This window comes from Aquarana catesbeiana, linkage group LG02 (genome assembly GCF_042186555.1).
Source record: "Aquarana catesbeiana isolate 2022-GZ linkage group LG02, ASM4218655v1, whole genome shotgun sequence".
Taxonomy (NCBI): domain Eukaryota; kingdom Metazoa; phylum Chordata; class Amphibia; order Anura; family Ranidae; genus Aquarana; species Aquarana catesbeiana.
In genome coordinates, this window is record NC_133325.1 from 34,459,002 (window position 1) to 34,483,155 (window position 24,154).

The 24,154-nt window shown below is 47.7% G+C and overlaps 1 protein-coding gene across 1 annotated transcript; it reads left to right on the plus strand.

Annotated features, from left to right (window-relative positions):
• The first annotated feature begins 474 nt into the window (after window positions 1–474).
• Window positions 475–1,422, plus strand: LOC141126495 (olfactory receptor 5AP2-like). The gene has a single exon (XM_073612435.1). The coding sequence runs from the start codon at window positions 475–477 to the stop codon at window positions 1,420–1,422; it is 948 nt and encodes a 315-aa protein (XP_073468536.1).
• Window positions 1,423–24,154: the final 22,732 nt, after the last annotated feature.

Sequence of the window (24,154 nt, forward strand, 5' to 3'; positions counted from 1 at the left end):
TAAATCTTATTATTGTGCATGATTGATTCATCAATAAAATCAAACCAACAAAAGAGTAGACATATGTTTTACACCATTACTATACAAAACTCAAAACTAAGGCTAGTTCAAATTTTAATTAAAAATTACTTTTCATGTTTTATTTCTCATTTTAAAAGCTTGTTAAATTATTCTGCACTAACTACTTCTTTCCATTTCTGACACTAATTAGTCCATCAGCGGCAGCTGTAACAAATGTGGTCCACTGGGAAGACTTGGATACAGTGACTGCAAAGTTTCTAAATTTAAATTGTGAGTGAGGTGGTATCTTAATGAAACCTATAAAAGCCCAACTGAATTCAGGAGGAAAGCAATGCGACAAATGTCGCACTAATATCCACAGGGCCTCTGTGATTGACATTTCTCAATTTAAAGAATTCGGATTGAATAGAACATTTTAGGAATTGTTGATTTTGCAAGACATAAATCCAAGTCATGAGCTCGTCTCTGAAAAATATCTCTGTAACACACTTTGTTCTGGTGGGGCTTATTGAGATTGAATCATTTGGATATGTATGGGCTGTTTTGGCTCTTGCATTATTTTCAGTCACATTGTTTATGAGTTCTATGATTGTCTATGTAACCTGGATAGAGAAAAGCTTGCATGAACCTATGTACATCCTAATATGCATCATGGTTATCAATGTGATGTTCGGGAACGCATCATATTTTCCCAAGCTGGCCATTGACTTGTTGTCTGGATGCTCAACCATCACACTCACCGGATGTCTCTGCCAATCTTTCTTTACCGATCTTTACGGAACTTATGAAATATTTACTTTTACAACAATGGCATATGACCGATATCTGGCTGTAGGCCACCCTCTGAGATACCACACTCTGATGACCAACATTACAACTCAAACAATATCACTTGCCCTATATATTTTCAATGTGGTGATAGTAACTGTGGGTATATTATTGACATTAAGACTAACGTTTTGTGGAGTGAATAACAAAAATGTCTATTGTGAGACCATGTCTCTACAACCGCTTGTTTGTAATGATATAACAATTAACATCATCTATAGAACGATTTTGACCTTGTTCATTTCGATTGTCTGCTTGCTTCTTATAATGTACTGTTACATAAGAACAGTTGTCATCTGTCTGAAACTTTCTGCAGAATCCTCTCACAAAGCTATACATACATTGATGACTCACATATTGGCCTTCTCCATTTATTTTTTCACCGTCTTGTTCCTTAATTTCAGGTACAGTCTAAGCACAGGTTCTATATCAACCAAAGTTGACATTATCATACCTTTGATTGGTTCCAGCATAGCTACTTCTGCAAACCCTCTGATCTACGGGATAAGGACCAAAGCTCTTAGAGAAAAAATTGTATGTAACCTACATTGGAATACCAAAAGAATAAAATGATTTTTTATTTTTTCAGCAGCAATCTTACCATTATAGAGATGTATTATTTTTCTAAATTTCTTTTGGCCTTTTGGGGATTTTGTAGGAAATAGGACTGTAGTCCAGCCTTTCGGAGTGTGCCTGTCAGTGTTTTCTATGCATGGACTGTACTGCTTCAGTCACTTGCTGCTTGAACTTGCTACATCTTTCATACTGGGGCGTTTTTCAGGTGTTTTTTAGGCCTATAAAAAGCACCTGTAAAGCACCTGAAAGAAGCCTCATTTGCAATCCCAATGTGAAAGCCCGAGTGCTTTCACACTGAGACCCCTTTAACACAGGGGCGTTTTTCAGGCACTTTAGCGTAAAAAAAAAAGAGCCTGTAAAGCGCCTGAAAGAAGCCTCATCTGCAATCCCAATGTGAAAGCCCGAGTGCTTTCACACTGGGACGCTGCGCTGGCAGGGTGTCAAAAAAAGTCCTGCAAGCATCTTCTTTGCAGCACCTTCGTGTTTTTGCCACCGGGCTGGATGCGCTGATGGGCCGAGCCCTTTCACACTGCCAGCGCCCGAAAAATGCCTGAAAAATGCCCCAGTGTGAAAGGGGTCTTAAACGGCACTTTACCAGCGTCTTTCGGGTGCTGGCAGTATGAAAGGGCTTGGGCTTTCACATTGGGATTGCAGATGAGGCTTCTTTCAGGCGCTTTACAGGCTCTTTTTTTAATGCTAAAGTGCCTGAAAAACGCTCCAGTGTGAAAGGGGTCTCAGCACATGAAAAACGCCTGAAAAATGCTCCAGTGTGAAAGGGGTCTTAGAGAAGTGCCATTATTTGTTTTGGGTGTTTAGTTTTGTGTCAGTCAGCAGACTTGGGGGCCTTATCAGCTGGCTGGGGGGGTATTAAATATTTCAGGCACATGGTCTTCTTTCCTGAGCTTCCGCCTGGTGATGATGTTACGGTGAGAACTATCTTTCTTCAAATTCTTTTGGCCTAGGGATGGGAGTGCTGCAAGGGTTTCCCCTACTGGCTGCAAGGAGTGTTCCCTTTTGGGCCTAGAGGAAGTAAACTGCAGCAGTCTCCCAAAAGAGAGGTGGTGAGTAGGGATGAGCCGAAAACCCCCCAGTTCGCTAACACCGTTAAAGTCTATGGGACACGAACATGAATAATCAAAAGTGCTCATTTTAAAGGCTTATATGCAAGTTATTATCATAAAAAGTGTTTGGGGACCTGGGTCCTGCCCCAGGGGACATGTATCAATGCAAAAAGAATTTTTAAAAACAGCCGTTTTTTCGGGAGCAGTGATTTTAATAATGCTTAAAGTGAAACAATAAAATTGTAATATTCCTTTAAATTTCGTACCTGGAGGGTGTCTATAGTATGCCTGTAAAGGGGCGCATGTTTCCCGTGCTTAGAACAGTCTGACAGCAAAATTACATTTCAAAGGAAAAAAAAGTCATTAAAAACTACTCGCAGCTATTAATGAATTGTCTGTCCGACAATACACATAAAAGTGCATTGATAAAAACTGCATGGGATTTCCCCACAGGGGAACCCCGACCCAAAATAAAAAAAAAAATGCGTGGGGGTTCCTCTAAATTCCATACCAGGCCCTTCAGGTCTGGTATGGATATTAAGGGGAACCCTGCGCCAAATTTTTTTAAAAAATGCCGTGGGGGTCCCCCTAAATTCCATACCAGGCCCTTCAGGTCTGGTATGGATATTAAGGGGAACCCCGCACCAAAATTTAAAAAACAAAATGGCGTGGGGGTCCCCCTCAAAATCCATACCAGACCCTTCAGGTCTGATATGGATTTTAAGGGGAACCCCGCGCCAAAATGAAAAAAAAAATGGTGTGGGGTCCCCTCAAAAATCCATACCAGACCCTTATCCAAGCACGCAACCTGGCAGGCCACAGGAAAAGAGGGGGGGACAAGAGATCGCCCCCCCCCTGAACCGTACCAGGCCACATGCCCTCAACATTGGGAGGGTGCTTTGAGGTAGCCCCCAAAGCACCTTGTTCCCATGTTGATGGGGAGAAGGGCCTCATCTCCACAACCCTTGGCCTGTGGTTGTGGGGGTCTGCGGGTGGGGGGCTTATCAGAATCTGAAAGCCCCCTTTAACAAGGGGACCCCCAGATCCCGCCCCCCGTGTGAATTGGTAATGTGGTACAAATGTACCCCTACCATTTCACAAAAAAAGTGTCAAAAAGTTTAAAAAACACAAGAGAAGGTTTTTGACAAGCCCTTTATTAATTTCTTCTTCTTGCGGCTTCTTCTTCCATCTTCTTTCTTCTGGTGTTCTTTCGGTGTTCTTCTTCTTCCTCCATCTTCTTCTTCATCTTCTTCTTCTTCCACTCTTCTCGTCCCGCATCTTCCTCCAGGCTCCTTCTCCGCTCCATCCGCACGATCCACCTCAGTGGCAGTCTTCAGCCGTGTGACGATTCGCTTCTTCTGACAGTCCCGTCCACGGAAGTCCCGTGAATTCCTGTGAATTCCCTGTGCGTCAGAGGAGGGTGGGGGCACCCTCCCAATGTTGAGGGCATGTGGCCTGGTACGGTTCAGGAGGGGGGGCACTGTCTTATCCCCTCTTCTTTCCTGCGGTCTACAAGGTTGCATGCTCGGCTAAGGGTCTGAAGACATCCGTTTGCGTTGAAACATGTCAGGCAGGTTGACACCAGCACGCTGATCGCTGCAGCTTATCATTTTCCTTGATGCATGCATTCCTGAATTTTAAATGTAAGTTACTACAATAAACCTTTTTATCTGCTATTACGGGCTTCACTATTGGTTATTTATGATTTCTTCATCGAACACTGCTGATCGATTTGCTGAGAGTTTGCATATTTTTTTGATGTGAATCCCTGGAGAAGCTTTATTGGGTGTGATTGTTATCTGCATACTGCCCTTCCAAGCCTTGAAGATGCATGGTGGAGGCTGACTGAGCCGTGGGTTTAATTACATGCCTAACTTTCTCTGTCCTCTGGTAAGCAGATTATTTTACCACGTGGTGTTGAATGCTTTCACATCTATGCACTTTAATTGGTGATTGGAACATCTCTCCCTTTATATTGGACTCACAATATAAACATCATTTCAGCACCACTATCATAGACTTTTTGGACTTTTTTAGAATTGTCAAAAACTGGCACTTGTGATTTTTCCATTTTGACCCTTTTTTGGTGAATGGGTAGGGGTGCGATGTACCCGATACCTTTCACATGGGGGGGCGGGATCTGGGGGGTGCTCGCTCGTCCCCCCTATCCTGACCTGCCAGGCTGCATGCTCGGATAACGGTCTGGTATGGATTTTGGGGGGGACCCCACACCATTTAAAAAAAAAAAAAATGGCGTGGTGTTCCCCTTAAAATCTGTGCTAGACCCATAGGGCCTGGTATGGATTTTGGGGATGACCCTGCAACAAATTTAAAAATATATATTTTTTGGGGGTATTTTTTTCTTAATTTGGTGCATAGAGAGATTTCACATTTAGTTGACATATTTCATGGTTTACCTAGTCCACAAAATAAATAATAGAGCCCTGAAATTGGATCATTGGAGCAGGATTTTTTTTGTTTTTTTGTTTTGTTTTTTTTTTGCTTTTTTTCCCCCTCCCACCATTTCACTTTTTACTCAAGGACAACCAAATACTTTTGAATGCAACTAGATTTAATACAGATTTGAAGGGGTATGAAAAGTTTGCACTTAGAAAATATGTATTCATAGTCTGCAAAAATCTAACATAAAGCAAAAAAGATCAACTTTTTATTGCAACAGTAGTATAAACATTTGTTACATTAATGTACTTGGGCAAAAAATTAAAATAAAAAGACATGGAAATGATCCTCCAGCATTTTACAATATAGTTAGAAGGGCCCTGCTCAAAATAGCTTACAAGCTACAAGGGTAGGACACTAAAAATTAGCCACATTAAAACTCACATTAGAAAACAAGAGATACAAATCAAGCTAACAACAACCATGACAAACCTTTTTGGTTATCAGAACTCCTAAACCCCTAAAAAAATGTAATTGCAGGATTTTCACAAGCAAAAACAGAAAAAATATATACATAATCAAAAATAAAATACAAAGAGGCAGCACACAAACAAAACACACACACTTATGTTTGAAATTAGCAGGAACCTTCCTTTTCATCTAAACCATTACATAAACTAGATTAACAGTAGCAGCTGAAAGTCTAACATGTGAAATTTAGAAGTAATTAGAACAAGATAAAGGTCTGCTGAGGCTCACAAACAAACACATGGTCAGACTGGACACACTTTTTAGGGCCTTAATGCAAAACTATACCAGCAAACACATAAAGCAATCACCAAATCACAGCCTTAGTGGGGTGTGGGTCAGGCATTATGCACACCCAGACCCCCAAATTAAAAAAAAAAACATCTGTTTGTAAACCAATATAAGCACTGCAAAGATTCTGGCCTCTTCTCAGGCCAAACAACTGCCACAAATGCAGGCCTTTATATAACCTAGCTAGGATTGCTAGCACAGCTACACCCTTCAAGTGGAGGACACACTCACCAGTGTAATTGATTCTGTCTCTTAATGTAGGCCTCAAGTGCTCACACCTGTTCATCAGAAACACACATCTTTACAATTGAAAGAATGCATCAGCATATATATCTGTGCAGGGTAAACCCCAAAATAACAAATGCCCAAGGCTCTGGCCATGATCAGTGATCCCAAAAATCTCCAAATTAAACTTGTACGTTGTTGGGCGTGTGGAGGGTACAAAACAGGAAATGACAAATTTGTGAGGGCTGCTTCACATAAATTGGTGACTAAGCACATTCATTAATCATTGGCATACAACATTGAAATATGTGTGCAGGATCACACCAGACTTATACATCCATATCTGGCCCAAAACACCACAGTTCGAGATTTGGTTCAAACCCACACTTGCATGATTTATAATGTTATTTCTTGGGGTTCCATTATGTGAAAACTGTCAAAAATTTAATCACTGGTGAAAAAGAAACTTTAACACCACAACAGAGGAAAAACATACAGACCTCTATTCAGGTAGAAAGACTGGGATTCGAATGATCAACCTCAGTGCTACGAGGCAGAAGTGCTAACCAGTTAGCCACTGTGCTGCCACATGGATGGTGTATGGCGGATTGCTGTCAGCATGCTGCTAGAGAAACAGCTGTAATTTTGTTGGTTTTTGTTTGGTAAGAGGCTGCAATTGGTGCTGGTGGGGAAATGTTAAGGCTTATTATTGTCCTTGCCTATGGTAAACATATGGCATGATTTGCAATGGTGGTGGAAACCCCCTACACATAAATACTGCATTTCTTTGGACATATACCTATAGGTGGTGGAATGACATCAGTCAGGAGTTATGTTTCTTGATTTATTATGTGATATTTGGTGGCTCTTGGTGTGTGAGTGTAGAATAGTGATGTCACCCTCTGAATTTTGGGAATGACATTTTGATTTCTGATGTTGGTACACATATCACATTTTTTGGGGGAAAATTATGATCATTTGGAAATACAAAACAACACACAAAATTGTGACTCGTTTAAAATTTGCATCATCAATGGTATTGTTTGTGGTTTGTAAAGACACCAGTGCCCGTAAAAAAGATGGCCGCGAACCGACCATGCAGCTGCGCCGTTCCAAAGCCGGGCGGGCTCGGGAAAGCTTGTACGTGCTCGGCCGGGCGGCACATGCGCAGTAGCGTAATGGCGCCACCCAGCGCCATTTTCGAATAGACAATCGGGACACTATGGCGATCAGTGGCTCTTGCAGTGCACTCGCCATAGGCACTAGGCAGAGGTCCAAAGGAGCCGAGCAGGGGTGAGGAGGAGGAGAGTAAAACTGTGGGGGAATATCAGAGTGAGAGGAGGGCATGGCTGGGAGCCCAGAGGGTGAAGCCGTGGCATGCAGGGGAGGCCGGCACAGAGACTGATGTGCTCTGTCCAGTGTCCACCATAATATTATTTCTCCACATCATCAGGGTAAAAGGGGCACAGGAGAAGAACACAGCACACTTATGAAGTGGAGAAGTAATATGATGGTGGACAGAGGAGGAGGCTACTGTGAGGGGGTGAGGAGGATACTATCATATTCGCAGCCTCTGTCCACCTCCTGCAGTATGTCCGCAGCCTCTGTCCACCTCCTGCAGTATGTCCGCAGCCTCTGTCCACCTCCTGCAGTATGTCCGCAGCCTCTGTCCACCTCCTGCAGTATGTCCGCAACCTCTATCCACCTCCTGTATCGTGTCCACAGCTTCTGTCCACCTCCTGTATCGTGTCTGCAGCCTCTGTCCACCTCCTGTATCGTGTCCGCAGCCTCTATCCATCTCCTGTATCATGTCAGCAGCCTTTGTCCACCTCCTGTATCATGTCCGCTGCCTCTGTCAACCTCCTGTATCATGTCCGCAGCCTCTGTCCACCCCCTGTATCATGCCCACAGCCTCTGACCATCTCTTGTCTTTTATCATATCTGCAGTCTCTGAGGGGGATCCTAGAAAGGAGTGCCGCCGGGATGGGGCTACAGGAAGAGAAAGACGTGTGTGGACTGTGGAGAGGAGACTATAGAATAAAACCAGAGCCGCCAAGCTGGAGTCGTCTGACTGAGCCCTGCATGGTGCACCTGAGAGGAGGTCAGTGACAGCGCTGCCAGGCCAGTCTGGGGGGGTCACTGATGTAAGGAGGGGAGTGAATACAATAATGTAAGGGGGCACTGATATAAAGGTTCCCCCTATATTAGTAGCCCCCCCCTTACCTTAGTGTATTCACTCTGCAAAGGATGGCCTCTATTCACCAGAGCCTCCCTTCACGTCAGAATTCCCCCTTACATCATGATCTGCAGCGTTCCCCTTTACGTAAGAGTTCCCTTGTACTATAAGGGGGAATCCTGCAGACTCTGATGTAAGGGGGGACTCTGTGCTGGCTGGATTATAGTAACCTAACCTTCATGCAAATTGAGAAATATGTTTTTTGACTTTTGTTTAACTTAAACACATTGCTAATAGCATTAATATTGATATTTGTACTGTTTAGCACAAAAAAATGTTATTTTAGGTACTTTTTTTGCAGTGCCAGTAAAGAATGTGGATCTGCCAGTAAATTTCATGTTTTTTTTTGCCAGTAAAAATTTGGTGCCGTTTGTAAATTTTGTCATTCTGACAGTAAATTTCACTTCGGGGGTTGTATATAACTCTCATTTTCACTTTCGCAAATGCTTTTTAGCAAAGTGCTAATTTGCAAATTTACTATAGCTCTTGGTAAAAAATGAATGGGAGTTAAAATGAGAGTATTTTGCATGTCTGAGCATGCATTGCTCACTTGTGCTGGTACATAGTGGGAATGTATCTCTTCTCAGAGTTTCAATGATATTTCAGTTTATACATTACTTTTTCCAGCAGTTTAAAAGCATATTATCTTTAAACAATATACCACATATTTACGAACCATTTAAGCTATCATATCATGCTCTAAACATTATTTCCATGTGCAATTTCCGTGTTTCTAGCAGGAGTAATGATTTGGACGGTCCCTGGTGTGAATTCATTTTAGAGCTAATTAGCCCGGTTTTGGCTATTTATAGAGCATTTTTTCTCGCATTCTCATATTAGCGCTATAGTAAATAAACCCCATAGTTACATAGTTAGTCAGGTTGAAAAAAGACACAGTCCATCTAGTTCAATCAATAAAAATAAAAAAAAAACAACCATACAATCCCATACACACGATCCTATACCCACAGTTGTTCCAGAATGAGGCAAAACCCCCCCAAAAGCATGATCCAATTTGCTACAGCAGGGGAAAAAATTCCTTCCTGATCCCCCAAGAGGAAAACGGATATTCCATGGATCAACTTTACCTATAAATGTTAGTACCCAGTTATATTATGTACATTTAGGAAAGAATCCAGGCCTTTTCTAAAGCAATCTACTGAGCTGGCCAGAACCACATCTGGAGGGAGTCTATTCCACAATTTTACAGCTCTTACTGTGAAGAAACCTTTCCGTATTTGGAGATGACATCTCTTTTTCTCTAGACAGACCCGGACTGGGACAAAAAATAGGCCCGGGCATTTTAGACTGAGCAGCCCATGGCAGATTTACCGGGAGGCACGGAGAGCATGGGGCGGCGGAGAATGTAGGGGGGTGGAGAACACGGGGGAGTGTGGAGAGCACTAGGGGGGCTGGAGAGCACTAAGGGGGCCAGAGAGCACAGGGGGTGAAGAGCACGGGGGTGTGAAGAGCACGGGAGGCAAAGAGCACAGGGGGGGTGGAGAGCACAGAGGGGGCAGAGAGTACAGAGGGGCTGGAAAGCACTGGGGGGGTCGGAGAGCACTGAGGGGGCGGGGACCATGGGGGGGCTGGAGAGCACAAGCAGGAGTAGAGAACACAGGAGGCGAACAGCACAGGGGAATAAAGAGCATGGGGTGGAGAGTACAGGGGGGCGGAGAGCACAGAGGGGCTGGAGAGTACTGGGGGGCCTGAGAGCACAGAGGCGGCCGGAGAGCACAGGGGGCCTGAGAGTAAAGGGGGCTGATGAGCACAGGGGGGCTCAAGAGCACTGGGAGTGGCTGGAGAGCACTGGGGGGCCAGAGAGTAAAGGGGAGCTGATGAGCACAGGGGGGCCTGAGAGCATTGGGAGGGGCTGGAGAGCATGGGGGGCTGAAGAACACTGGGGGGGATGAGCACAGGGGGGCTCAACAGCACTGGGAGGGGCTGGAGAGCCCTGGGGGGCTAGAGAGTAAAGGGGAACTGATGAGCACAGGGGGGCTGAGAGCATTGGGAGGGGCTGGAGAGCATGGGGGGCTGAAGAACACTGGAGGGATGAGCACAGGGGGGCCTGAGAGCACTGGGAGGGGCTGGAGAGCATGGGGGGATGGAGAGCACTGGGGGTGCCAGAGAGCACTAGCGGGGTTGATAAACACAGGGGGGATGGAGAGCACAGGGGCTGGAGATCACTGGGGGGGCAGGAGAGTACAGGGGAGCTGATGAGCACTGGGAGGGGCTGCAGAGCACTGGGAGGGCCAGAGAATATGGGGCAGCCGATGAGCACAGAGTTGCCTGAGAGCACTGGGAGGGGCTGGAGAGCACTGGGAGGAGCTGGAGAGCATTAGGGAGCTGGAGAGCACGGGGTCCGATCAGCACAGGGGGGCCTGAGAGCACTGGCAGGGGCTGGAGAGCACTGAGAGGGGGGCGATGAGCAGAGGTGGCCTGAGAGTAATGGGAGGGGCTGGAGAGGACTGGGAGGGGTTGGAGAGCACGGAGGGCTGGAAAGCACTGGGGGCCAGAGAGTACAGGGGGCCTGAGAGCACTGGGAGAGGCTGGAGAGCACTGGGGTGGCCGATGAGCACAGGGGGACCTGAGAGCACTGGAAGGGGCTGGAGAGCATTAGAGGGGCCGGAGAGTACAGGGGTTGATGAGCACGGGAGGCCTGACACCACTGGGAGGGGCTGGAGAGCACGGAGTGCTGGAGAGTACAGGGGGGCCTGAGAGCACTGGGGGGGCTTGAGAGCACAGGGGCTGGAGAGCACTGAGGGGGCGGAGAGTACAGGGGGGCCTGAGAGCACTGGGGGGGCTGGAGAGCAAAGGAGCTGAAGAGCACTGGGGGGCCAGAGAGTACAGGGTGGTCTGGCAGCCCCAGCCTACCGGGCAAGTGCCTGGTGTGCCCTATGGCCAGTCCGGGCCTGCCTCTAGATCAGTGGTTCTCAGCTCCGGTCCTAAGGACCCACTAACAGGCCAGAATTTAAGTATTACAGTACATTGGGGAGATGCAGACTAGAATACTGCAATCACTGAGCAGCAAATGATATCACCTGTGAGGTATTTCAGTTATCTTGCAAACCTGGCCTATTAGTGGGTTCCGAGGACAGGAGTTGAGAACCACTGCTCTAGATGTAAAGAGTGCTCCCTTAAAGTGAATAACTCAACACTAAGTTCACTATATGGACCACTTATGTATTTGTACATGTTGATCATCTCCCCGATTAATCTTCTCTTCTCAAGAGAGAGTAAATTTAGTTCCTCTAATCTTTCCTTATAACTGAGCTCCTCCATGCGTCTTATCAGTTTGGTTGCTCTTCTCTGCACTTTCTCCAATTCCCCGATATCCTTCTGAGAACTGGTGCCCAAAACTGAACTGAATATTCCAGATCAGGTCTTACTAATGATTTGTACAGGGGCAAAATGATCTCTCTGAGGGTCATTTACTATAGCGCCGCACATTAATTAACACTATTTACCACTAATTAGCACCAATCGTGGTAATTAGAGCTAAAATGGTATTCACTATAGAGCTGGCGCAAAAATACTCTCAAAACCAAATTTACTATAGCTCCCAGTAGGGCCGCAGTTAGAAATCATAGGGCCCCATACAGCGTATCTGACGGGGCCTCCATTGGCCCTGCCCACAACCCCACCCCTGACTCCACCCCTGACCCCATGCTGTCACAAAATCTGGAGGAATGGTGGCAGGAGCTGAAACATGTTCCAAAAGGTGAACCTTTAATAACCATTATTATTCTAAACTTTTTACTTTATCATAAAGCGGCAGAGATGTCTTATTTTATAACTTTTTTGACAACAAGTAATTAGCTGGGATGAGCTCAGGCGTGTTCTTACCGTAGTCTGAACCCACCTTAGCATTACCACCAGGAAGCTTTACAGCACCCCACCAATCATAACAGGATCTGAATGGGAGAGATGTCAGTGTTTTGACATCTGTGCCCATTCAGTTTGTGTCCTCATACACCACAGACTTGTGTCCATTTACATCAGGCTACCTCTGATCTGTCACATTTAGGTCTGGAAAAATAGAAAAGGATGAAGTCACTTCATATCTGGACTCTTGTAGACCTACATGGAGCTTTCAATCAGGTCCACATCAATGGCAGCTGGTGCTCAAAATTTTTGGGGGGCGCAAAGAAACTGAAAAATTCTGAAACAAAAACCATCATTTGCTGGCACTGTGCCCATTAAAAGCAGCTACTATGCCCATCAATTGCCACCACTGTGCCATCAAACGCAGCCACTATTCCATCAAACGCAGCCAATGTGCCATCAATTGCTGCCACTGTGCCATCAAACGCAGCCACTGTGCCATCAAACGCAGCCACTGTGCCATCAATTGCACCCACTGTGCCCATCAATTGCACCCACTGTGCCATCAATTGCTGCCAATGTGCCCAGCGAATGCTGCCACTGTGCCATCAATTGCTGCCAATATGCCCCCCGACAGTTACCCTGTCTCTTTGGGGCAGCGGGTCATGATGGCGGTGTCCTCCTCGCTCCTCAATTTCTTTTCCCGTCCTCTGCTATGATTGGATGCCTGATAGGCTTCCAATCACAGTGCCTGTCTTTTCAGCCAATGAATTGACAGGCAACACACCCGAGCACCTGATTGGCGGAGAGGTGGTTCAGTGTTGGGAAAGTGAATATTCATTTGCTTTCCTAACACACAACAGAGTGACCTGCGAGCGCCCAGCATGGTGCTCACTGTTCACCTTTTTTGAAGCCTATTAGAGCATATGGCTCTAATCAGAGGCTTCAAAAAAATACCCCCGCTGCTGTAATTCAGGCACCCGAAAAGGGGCTGGGTGCCTGAATAAGGGGTGGCAGCAATGCATGAATCTATTTATTGGTGATAGAGGGGGTGGCAGGAGAGAGGGGGCGGCGCCCGTACTCCCTTATGGATTCACCGCCACTGGTCCACATGAAAAACTGACAGGCGGACCTGATTGCAAAGCTTGGGTGAAAAATTCTCAAAGGGGAGTGGTTTGTGGGGGTGGTAAAAATGCAGCTTGCCTGTGTGTTTTTACTGTCCCTTTCCCCCATCACACGTGTACAAGTAGCATCACATTGTGTGCTCATGGTCATTATCATTATGATGATCAGAGCACAGCAGGTGCCTTTTTGGCTCTGTCAGTGTAACATTGCTGTGTGGTGCTGACTTTGTTATGGCTGTACTGTGTGATAGTCTGTAACACACATTACAGCCATATCAGACTTGCCAACTGTCCCGAATTTCCCAGGACATTCCCGGGATTTAGACCTTTGTCCTGGTTTTACCGTTTCCCGGGAAATGTCCAGGGAAATCTGCGTTTTCCTGATTTTTTCCCCGCCGTTGCCACCGCTGCCGCCACTAGGTAATGCTGTCTCCGTCGCGGCCATTTTACTGAAGTCCAGCTCATGATGAAGAAACAAGAGGCGGTCCTGGGGGAGTTCTGTACATATGAGGGGTGGGTTGTCCTGGGGGGTCTGTACATATGGGGGGGTGGGTTGTCCTGGGGGTCTGTTCTGATGGGGGTCGGTACAGATGGAGGGGGGATGGTTTGCCCGGGGGGTCTGTACTGAGGGAGGGGTCTGCACTGAGGGAGGTCTGCACTATGGGAGGGGGGTCTGCACTTAGTGAGGGGGATCTATACTGCTTGAAGGGGATCTGCACTTAGTGAGGAGGGTCTGTACTGCGGGAGGGGGGTCTGTACTGAGGGAGGACTATAGTGGGTGCGGGGGGGGTGACACCATGTTTTTACATACCGGGTGACATCAACCCTAGTAATGCCACTGGTAACTGGGGACACCTGGTTTAAGGAGGGACTCTACTGGGGACACCTGGTGTAAGGAGGGACTCTACTGGGGACACCTGGTGTAAGGAGGGACTCTACTGGGGACACCTGGTGTAAGGAGGGACTCTACTGGGGACAGCTGGTGTAAGGAGGGACTCTGCTGGGGACAGCTGGTGTAAGGAGGGACTCTGCTGGGAACAGCTGGTGTAAGGAGGTACTCTGCTGGGAACACCTGGTGTAAGGAGGGACTCTACTGGGGACAGCTGGTGTAAGGAGGGACTCTACTGGGGACAGCTGGTGTAAGGAGGGACTCTGCTGGGGACACCTGATGTAAGGAGGGACTCTGCTGGGGACACCTGTTGTAAGGAGGGACTCTGCTGGTGACACCTGGTGTAAGGAGGGAGTCTGCTGGGGACACCTGGTGTAAGGAGGGACTCTGCTGGGACACCTGGTGTAAGGAGGGACTCTGCTAGGGACACCTGGTATAAGGAGGGACTCTGCTGGGGACACCTGGTGTAAGGAGGGACTCTGCTGGGGACACCTGGTGTAAGGAGGAACGCGGCTGCCAGGGACACAGGTCTGTAAGAAGGGCCTCTGCTTTTGGGGGCACCTGATGTAAGGACAGACTCTATTGGGGGCACCTGATGTAAGGATGGACTCTTCTGGGGGCACCTGATGTAAGGACAGATTCTGCTGGGGGCACCTGATGTAAGGACAGACTCTGCTGGGGGCACCAGGATGCATCTGGTGGCAGGCGACGTGGCAGGTGACACACTTAGTGGTCCCACTGATTCTGGATTATGGTGAGTTGAATGATTTCATTCTATATTACAATGTAATAGTAGTAATAATGTGCTTCAATCATCCTGACACCACAACAACCATGGTGCTGGGTTGATTGAAGCGCTAACACCAGGTGTTTGGAGTATCTTTATCTGCTGATTTGTTAAACTCTGAAATGCACATTTCTATTGTAATGTAGGATCTGGGTCTGCTGTCCCTCCATCCCTCTTTCTTTCACTCCTTCTTTCCTTCTATCTCTCTCCCTCCTTCCATCTTTTCCTCTTTCTTTCTCCATCTCTCATTCATCTCAGACTCTAACCACACCCCCATTTGAACCACACCAATGTAAGCCATGCCCACTATTTCACATAAACCACGACCATTTTTGGCGTGGCGCGCTACGTGCGCTGCATTTTTCTTTTTTTCCTATGTCACACCAACAAACGCATGCCCCGCCCCTAATTATAATAAGACTCCACCTTCAGCCAAAAAAGTGTCCCTAAAATTTTTTTTACACTGTTGGCAACTATGATATATTAAGAAAGTCAGCACCCAACAGCATGTTACACTCACAGAGCCATAGAGCACCTGCTGTGCTCTGATTATCATAATAATAATGACCACGAGCACACAATGGGGAGTCTGGGGACTGAGCCTCAGCCTGTCTGATGTGTCAGTGTGTGTGTGCAGGGGGATTGCTTGCCTGTGGACTGGCATCGGGATTACTCTTTCTTTCAGCCTCCTCAGTGATCCGTCTCTCCCTCAGGTTGCAGCATGGCACTTACTTAGGGAAGGGAGCCACATTACAATTGAATCCATCCACCGAGGAAAGCATAGAGTGAGCACAAGGTACACTGGTGCAGAGCAGGGATTGTATGCCTCAGCCTGAAAATGGAGAAAAAGTCCCTCTTCTACTCTCACCTCCCGGGCCCCTCTGTTAACCTGATTGGGCCCAGGAAGGTACTATATACATTGCCAATCAAGTAGGTGCAGGTTAATAATGTTATTTAGCTAATTTGTTTTTTTAGATAGAAATTAACTACAAAGCTGCTTGCCCCCCCCCCCCCCCCTGCTGGCCGGGCCTGGTACAACAGGGCTGGTTGTACTGCCCTATCAGCGGCCCTGGCTCCCAGAAAACAAAAAGCGCCCAAAATAGCGCCCAAACCCTTACTCTTGTCAGGACCACGACTATTGCACATGGAAATAATGTTTACAGCATGATATAATCACCTAAATGGTACTGAAATATGCGGTATATTGTTTAAAGATAATCTGCTTTTAAGCTGTGTAAAAAAATGATTTCTACACTAAAATATCTTAAAAGTCTGAGAAGAGATAAAATCCCCGTCTCTTTACAACTATGTGCCAGCACAATTGAGCATGCTCAGACCTGCAAACTACTCTCATTTTAACTCCTATGGCTTTTTTACCAAGAGTTATAGTAAATACCAAAATGAGCGCTGGGCTAAAGAGCGCTTTATGGGAGTGAAAATGTGAGTTATGTATCCCAATGCAAGTTTCAGCCATTGATTCTTATGCCGTGTACACACAGTCGGATTTTCTGACGGGAGATGTTCGATAGGAGCTTTTTGTCGGAAATTCCGACCGTGTGTAGGCTCCATTGGACATTTTCCGTCAGAATTTCCGACAAACAAAATTTGAAATCTGGATCCCAAATTTTCCGACATCAAAATCCATTGTCGTAAATTCCGATCGTGTGTACACAATTTCGACGCACAAAGTTACACGCATGCTCGGACTCAAGCAGAAGAGCCACACTGGCTATTGAACTTCATTTTTCTCGGCTCGTCGTACGTGTTTTATGTCACCACGTTCTTGACGTTCGGAATTTCTGACAAGATTTATGTGACCGTGTGTATGCAAGACAAGTTTGAGCCCACATCCGTCAGAAAAAAACATGGATTTTGTTGTCGGAATGTGCGATCGTGTGTACGCGGCATAATGGCACAATTGTAACTTCCCCAAATATATCCTTTTCATGTTGAGATTAAATGTATCTTTCTTTCAAAGAAATTGTCCTTGCAACAATGTTGCTTCTTTTTCATCTATTTTGTTTTTAAGAATGCTAGAATGTGGAATGTTTTCATGTTTTGGTAAAATACATTTTTCTCTGTCACTTTCTCTTTACAAATCACAAACAATACCATTGCTTATGAGAATTTAAAATAAGTCACAATTTTGTGTGTTTTTTATTATTTACAAGAAAGATAAATGGCGCAAGGACACAATCAAACATGAATAAATGTAAATAATACAAACGTAAAAAAAGTCCAGAATAAAAAGGGCAGTATGACTGAAATTACTGAATATGCAAATTCAAAAAAGTAAACACTGCCAAAAAACGTCCAGAAAATGACAAATTAAAAGTCAATGGAAAAGTATGGTTCAAAGGAATCTGATACTAAGCACTAGCGGCAGCTTACTTGAGAGTGGAAGCAACAGCTCTGAAAAACAATATAAGAAAGAAGGCAAGAAGCGCCAATCTAAGTGCAGTATCATGAAAGGCTTTATTAAAATGTATAAAAACAACAGCCAAATGGCTACTCACAAGGACAGGATGAATACAGACAAAGGACACATAGTTGGTCCAGGGACGTCTTCCTCAGATGTTATAAAGGTGCATGGTGCAGGTTCCGGTAGAGATGAATCGGATGGGGACCAGCGTGGAACGCAAACACTGTGCCAGGAACCAGAGAGCGGAAGTGACGTATGCACGTGTCAGATGACGCGTTTCAATGCTTCCGCATTTTCTTCAGATCTCTCCCAGAGATCTGAAGAAAATTCAGAAGCATTGAAACGCGTCATCTGACATGTCCATACGTCACTTCCGCTCTCTGGTTCCTGGTACAGTGTTTGCATTCCACGCTGGTCCCCATCCGGTTCCTGTTTCCTGCTACGGTCCTGGCTCCTCATGTCCCATTAGATGCTGGCTCTCCTTGAGGACACTCGAATCTTCCCACCTTCCGCGCAGCTCAGCACCCACAGCAGAGACCCCACAGACCACCCGCACACCACAGCGCTGATATCATCTCTACCGGAACCTGCACCATGCACCTTTATAACATCTAAGGAAGACGTCCCTGGACCAACTATATGTCCTTTGCCTGTATTCATCCTGTCCTTGTGAGTAGTCATTTGGCTGTTGTTTTTATACATTTTAATAAAGCCTTTCATGATACTGCACTTAGATTGGCGCTTCTTGCCTTCTTTCTTTTTATTATTTACAAATGATCATAATTTGAGCCCAAAAAATGTGATATGTCGACCAACATCAGTAATCTAAATGGCATTCCCAAAATTCAGAGGGCAACATCAATATTCTACATTCACACACAAAGAACCACCAAATATCACAGAATAAATCAAGAAGAATAACTCCTGACTAATGTAATTCCACCACCAATTTCATCTGAATTCGAATTTCATTATTTCAGATTTGTTTAAATTCAGTACTATTCTAATTTGGAAATTCGGATACATCCGAATTTCCAAATAACGAAAATCCATTAGAATTTTAATTCGAAACAAAACAAACCGCACATGTCTAATATTGGGTTACAAATAGATGTGGGTTTTGGGGTGTGCATTATTCCTAACCCTGCACACCCCACTAAGGCTGTTTGATGTTTGCTTCTAAATCTCACATGTTAGACTTACAACTGCTATGTAATGGTTAAGATAAAAAGGAATGTTCCTGCTAATTCATTCCTGCTTTGTGTGTCAATGTAGTTTGTGCGCTGCCTTTTGTATTCATTTCATCTTTTTTTGCTTATGATGTAACTTTTTGGGGGTTTGGGGCGAGGACTTCTGATCACAAAAAAGGTTAGTCATGCATGATGTTAGCTTCATTTGTATCCCTGCATTTCTAATGTAATTTGTTTAATGTGTATACTTTTTTTGTGTCCTACCCCTGTAGATTGTAAGCTCTTTTGAGCAGGGCCCTTCTAACTATTATCAAATGCTGGAGCATCAATTCCATGCTTTTTTTTGTTTGGCCCAAGTACATTAATGTAACAAATGTTTATACTAATGTTGAAATAAAAAGTTGATTATTTTTTGCATGGTTTGACTTTTGCAGACTTGAAATACATATTTTATAAGTGCAAACAATTCATACCCCTTCAAATCTGTATTAAATCTAGTTGCATACAAAAGTATTTCGTTGTGTAAGTCCTTGTGTAGAAAGTGTAATGGTGGAGGGGAAAGAAAAGCCCCAAAAAAATATAAAAACAAAAAAAAACCCTGCTCCAAAGCAAAAATTCAGGGCTCTACTAAAAATTTTGTGGACTAGGTAAGCCACGAAATAAGTCAACTGAATGTGAATTCTCTCTAAGCACCAAATTAAGCAAAAAATAACCCAAAAACTGGTGTGAGGTTCCTCCTAAAACCCATACCAGGCCTTTCGAGTCTGGTGTGGATTTTAAGGGGAACTCTATGTCAAATAAAAAAAAATTGGCATGGGGTCCCCTCCAAAATACATACCAGACCCTTATCCGAGCATGCAGCCTGGAGGTCAGGAAAGGGGGGAACACGAGCGAGCACCCCCCTCCTGAACCATACCAGGCCACAGGCCCTCAACATGGGTAGGGTCCCCCTAAAGCACCATGTCTCGCCAAAACAACAGCTGATTGTAAAATCAGCTGTTGTGGTATTACATACAGCGCATGCACGGTCCGTCCCGGGCACTATTGGATAGCGGCACTTCTCGATAGAACTAGGTGGGCGGGACGATGGGCGGAGCCTCCCTCTGCTCTCCTGTGTTGTGCGCGCTGGGCTGCAGCAGCATGCGGGGGAGAGGAGATGGAGAGAGAAAGCTCCCAGATGCTGCGTACTGCCACATGTCACACCCGCCTAAGCTAGCGCCACGTCATTGGCTGGGTGCCTCCGGTGGAGGCAGGATCCTGTGCGTGTTCCTCGCTGGAGTCGCTGGAGATCATCCATCGCTGGAGATCGAGAATTGGATTACATCGCTGGAGTAGGAGCATGGATTTATTGGATTACATTGCTGGAATCTCTTTTTTATTTTTTATTTTTTTATTTTTAATAAAAGACTTGTCCTAAGCCGTCTCCTGTGGTTTTTTAACATTTTCACACTTTCTTTTTGTGAAATGGTAGGGGTACAATGTACCCCTTACCAATTCACATAGGTGGGTTTTGTTAAAGGGGGCTTCCAGATTCCGATAAGCCCCCCGCCCGCAGACCCCCACTACCACCGAGCAAGGGTTGTAGGGATGAGGCCCTTGTCCCCATCAACATGTTGAGGGCATGTAGCCTGGTACGGTTCAGGAGGGGACGCTCTCTCGTCCCCCCCTCTTTTCCTACGGCCTGCCAGGTTGCATGCTCGGATAAGGGTCTGTTGTGGATTTTTGGGGGAACCCCACACCATTTTTTTTTAACTTTGGCGCGGCGTTCCCCTTAATATCCATACCAGACCTGAATGGCCTGGTAATGGAATTGTGGGGGACCCTCATGCATTTTTTTTTTCAATGACTTTCAATGACTTTTATGTGTATTGTCAGGACTGCCAATTCATTATTAGCCTGCACTAGTGCTAGCACTTTTGAATGACTTTTTTTTCCTTTACAAATGTCATTTTGCTCTCGGACTGTTCTAAACACGGGAAACATGTGCCCCTTTACAGGCATACTATAGACACCCGCCAGGTACGAAATTTAAAGGAATATTTCACTTTTATTGTTTCACTTTAAGCATTATTGAAATCACTGCTCCCGAAAAAACTGACGTTTTTAAAACTTTTTTTGCATTGATACATGTACCCTGGGGCAGGACCCGGGTCCCCAAACACTTTTTATGACAATAACTTGCATGTTAACCTTTAAAATTAGCACTTTAGATCTCTCCCGTAGAATGTTAAAGGGTGTTCCGCGGCTTTTCGAATTTGCCGCAAACACCCCAAATTGTTTGCTGTTCAGCGAACGGTCGAACAGCCAATGTTCAAGTCGAACTCATGTTTGACTCGAACAGATAGCCCATCCCTACTCTCTGACTGTTCAGTCACCAGTGACCAAGTTTCTCATAGAAGGAGGGATAGGTTCCGTTCACATGGAGCTTTCATTGCCACATCTATGGGAAGGTGTGTGTTGTGGGAAGCTGGCAGAGGACTTAGGATTTAAACTAAAACAGCAGCACAAGGGATTGTGTGTTCCACAAACTTGAGTGACTGAAAAAAAAAAAGGATTTTCTACACAAATGAGGTGTATGGAGGAATCCCCCAAACCCCCCACCCCCGACACTTTGTATCCTGGTATTGATACAAAAAGTTTTTCAACATTCCCATTCAACAGAAGTCAATCGAACAATTAACTTCTGATGAACAGGGGTAGCCACAAATGGAACCTGGTTCCTGTTGAACTGGACACATTTTGATCTGTCTATAAAGCCTGACATACAGAGTGCAGTGGAAAAGAGTATGTAATGTGCAGCCCAGTATACAGAGTGCAGGGCTCAGGAGTATGCAACTTAAAACCCATTGTGCATCCAGGAGTATAGTCCAGGGGCCAATAATATGTAACATGACTGTAAAAGGTATGTAACATAGGGTTTCCACCTGTCCAGGATTCGCGTGGACAGTCTGGGTTTTCAACCATGTTCTGGGTTTTAGACTGCCTGATACCTGGACACATTATTCAGCCCAGTCTGTGGCTCCCAGACAGGGTTGCTTGCTGCAGGTGTAAGCCAAGAGCAGGGGCAGACTGACAACTCATGGGGCCCCCCTGTGTCCCTGCCACACTGCCCACATTACATACATTGGACTCTACCCCCTTTAGCTGCAGAGGCAGCAGCTGAGGGTGTACACATGCTGCGGCAGGAATTATACCCCATGTTGCTTTTGGTGGGTGATCGTGACCCAATCAAGTGAATAGGGCCACTCTGCAAACACCAAGCAACCATGTGTAATGCATGCAGTAGCTCCAAGGGGTTAAAGCAGGTTATGTGATGAGGCAATACAACGCCTCCTTATAGCCTGCTTTAGCCACTTGGTCGCTGTACTGCATAAGGTTGCCCAACCTTTGCAGAGTAGCCCCATGCCAAGCGTGACAGGGTGTACAATTTCTGCTGAGGCTGCAACATGTGTACACCCCTGGATCCCTAGGATGGAAGCAGAGAGGGATCCTTGGGATGGGAGCAGAGAGGGGCCCCTGGGATGGGGGCAGAGAGGGATCCCTGGGATGGGGCATAGAGGGATCCCTGGGATGGGAGCAGAGAGGGGCCCCTGGGATGGTAGCAGAGAGGGGCCCCTGGGATGGGAGCAGAGAGGGGCCCCTGGGATGGGAGCAGAGAGGGGCCCCTGGGATGGGAGCAGAGAGGGATCCCTGGGATGGGAGCAGAGAGGGGCCCCTGGAATGGGGGCAGAGAGGGATCCCTGGGATGGGAGCAGAGAGGGGCCCCTGGGATGGGAGCAGAGAGGGGCCCCTGGGATGGGAGCAGAGAGGAATCCCTGGGATGGGAGCAGAGAGGGATCCCTGGGATGGGGCAGAGAGGGATCCCTGGGATGGGAGCAGAGAGGGGCCCCTGGGATGGGAGCAGAGAGGGATCCCTGGGATGGGAGCAGAGAGGGGCCCCTGGGATGGGAGCAGAGAGGGATCCCTGGGATGGGGGCAGAGAGGGATCCCTGGGATGGGGGCAGAGAGGGGCCCCTGGGATGGGAGCAGAGAGGAATCCCTGGGATGGGAGCAGAGAGGGATCCCTGGGATGGGGCAGAGAGGGATCCCTGGGATGGGGGCAGAGAGGGGCCCCTGGGATGGGAGCAGAGAGGAATCCCTGGGATGGGAGCAGAGAGGGATCCCTGGGATGGGGCAGAGAGGGATCCCTGGGATGGGAGCAGAGAGGGGCCCCTGGGATGGGAGCAGAGAGGGGCCCCTGGGATGGGAGCAGAGAGGGATCCCTGGGATGGGGGCAGAGAGGGATCCCTGGGATGGGGGCAGAGAGGGGCCCCTGGGATGGGAGCAGAGAGGGGCCACTGGGATGGGGGCAGAGAGGGGCCCCTGGGATGGGGGCAGAGAGAGATCCCTGGGATGGGGGCAGAGAGGGATCCCTGGCATGGAGACAGAGAGGGGCCCCTGGAATGGGGGCAGAGAGGGATCCTTGGGATGGGGGCAGAGAGGGATCCCTGGGATGGAGGCAGAGAGGGGCCCCTGGGATGGAAGCAGAGAGGGGCCCCTGGGATGGAAGCAGAGAGGGGCCCCTGGGATGGGGGCAGAGAGGGATCCCTGGGTTGGGAGCAGAGGGGTCCCTGGGATGGGGCAGAGAGGAATCCCTGGGTTGGGAGCAGAGAGGGGCCCCTGGGATGGGAGCAGAGAGGGATCCCTGGGATGGGAGCAGAGAGGGATCCCTGGGATGGGGGCAGAGAGGGATCCCTGGGATGGGGGCAGAGAGGGATCTCTGGCATGGAGACAGGGAGGGGCCCCTGGGATGGGGCAGCGAGGAATCCCTGGGTTGGGAGCAGAGAGGGGCCCCTGGGATGAGAGCAGAGAGGGGCCCCTGGGATGAGAGCAGAGAGGGATCCCTGGGATGGGGGCAGAGAGGGGCCCCTGGGATGGTAGCAGAGAGGGGCCCCTGGGATGGGAGCAGAGAGGGGCCCCTGGGATGGGAGCAGAGAGGGGCCCCTGGGATGGGAGCAGAGAGGGATCCCTGGGATGGGAGCAGAGAGGGGCCCCTGGAATGGGGGCAGAGAGGGATCCCTGGGATGGGAGCAGAGAGGGGCCCCTGGGATGGGAGCAGAGAGGGGCCCCTGGGATGGGAGCAGAGAGGAATCCCTGGGATGGGAGCAGAGAGGGATCCCTGGGATGGGGCAGAGAGGGATCCCTGGGATGGGAGCAGAGAGGGGCCCCTGGGATGGGAGCAGAGAGGGGCCCTTGGGATGGGAGCAGAGAGGGATCCCTGGGATGGGGGCAGAGAGGGATCCCTGGGATGGGGGCAGAGAGGGGCCCCTGGGATGGGAGCAGAGAGGAATCCCTGGGATGGGAGCAGAGAGGGATCCCTGGGATGGGGCAGAGAGGGATCCCTGGGATGGGGGCAGAGAGGGGCCCCTGGGATGGGAGCAGAGAGGAATCCCTGGGATGGGAGCAGAGAGGGATCCCTGGGATGGGGCAGAGAGGGATCCCTGGGATGGGAGCAGAGAGGGGCCCCTGGGATGGGAGCAGAGAGGGGCCCCTGGGATGGGAGCAGAGAGGGATCCCTGGGATGGGGGCAGAGAGGGATCCCTGGGAAGGGGGCAGAGAGGGGCCCCTGGGATGGGAGCAGAGAGGGGCCACTGGGATGGGGGCAGAGAGGGGCCCCTGGGATGGGGGCAGAGAGAGATCCCTGGGATGGGGGCAGAGAGGGATCCCTGGCATGGAGACAGAGAGGGGCCCCTGGAATGGGGGCAGAGAGGG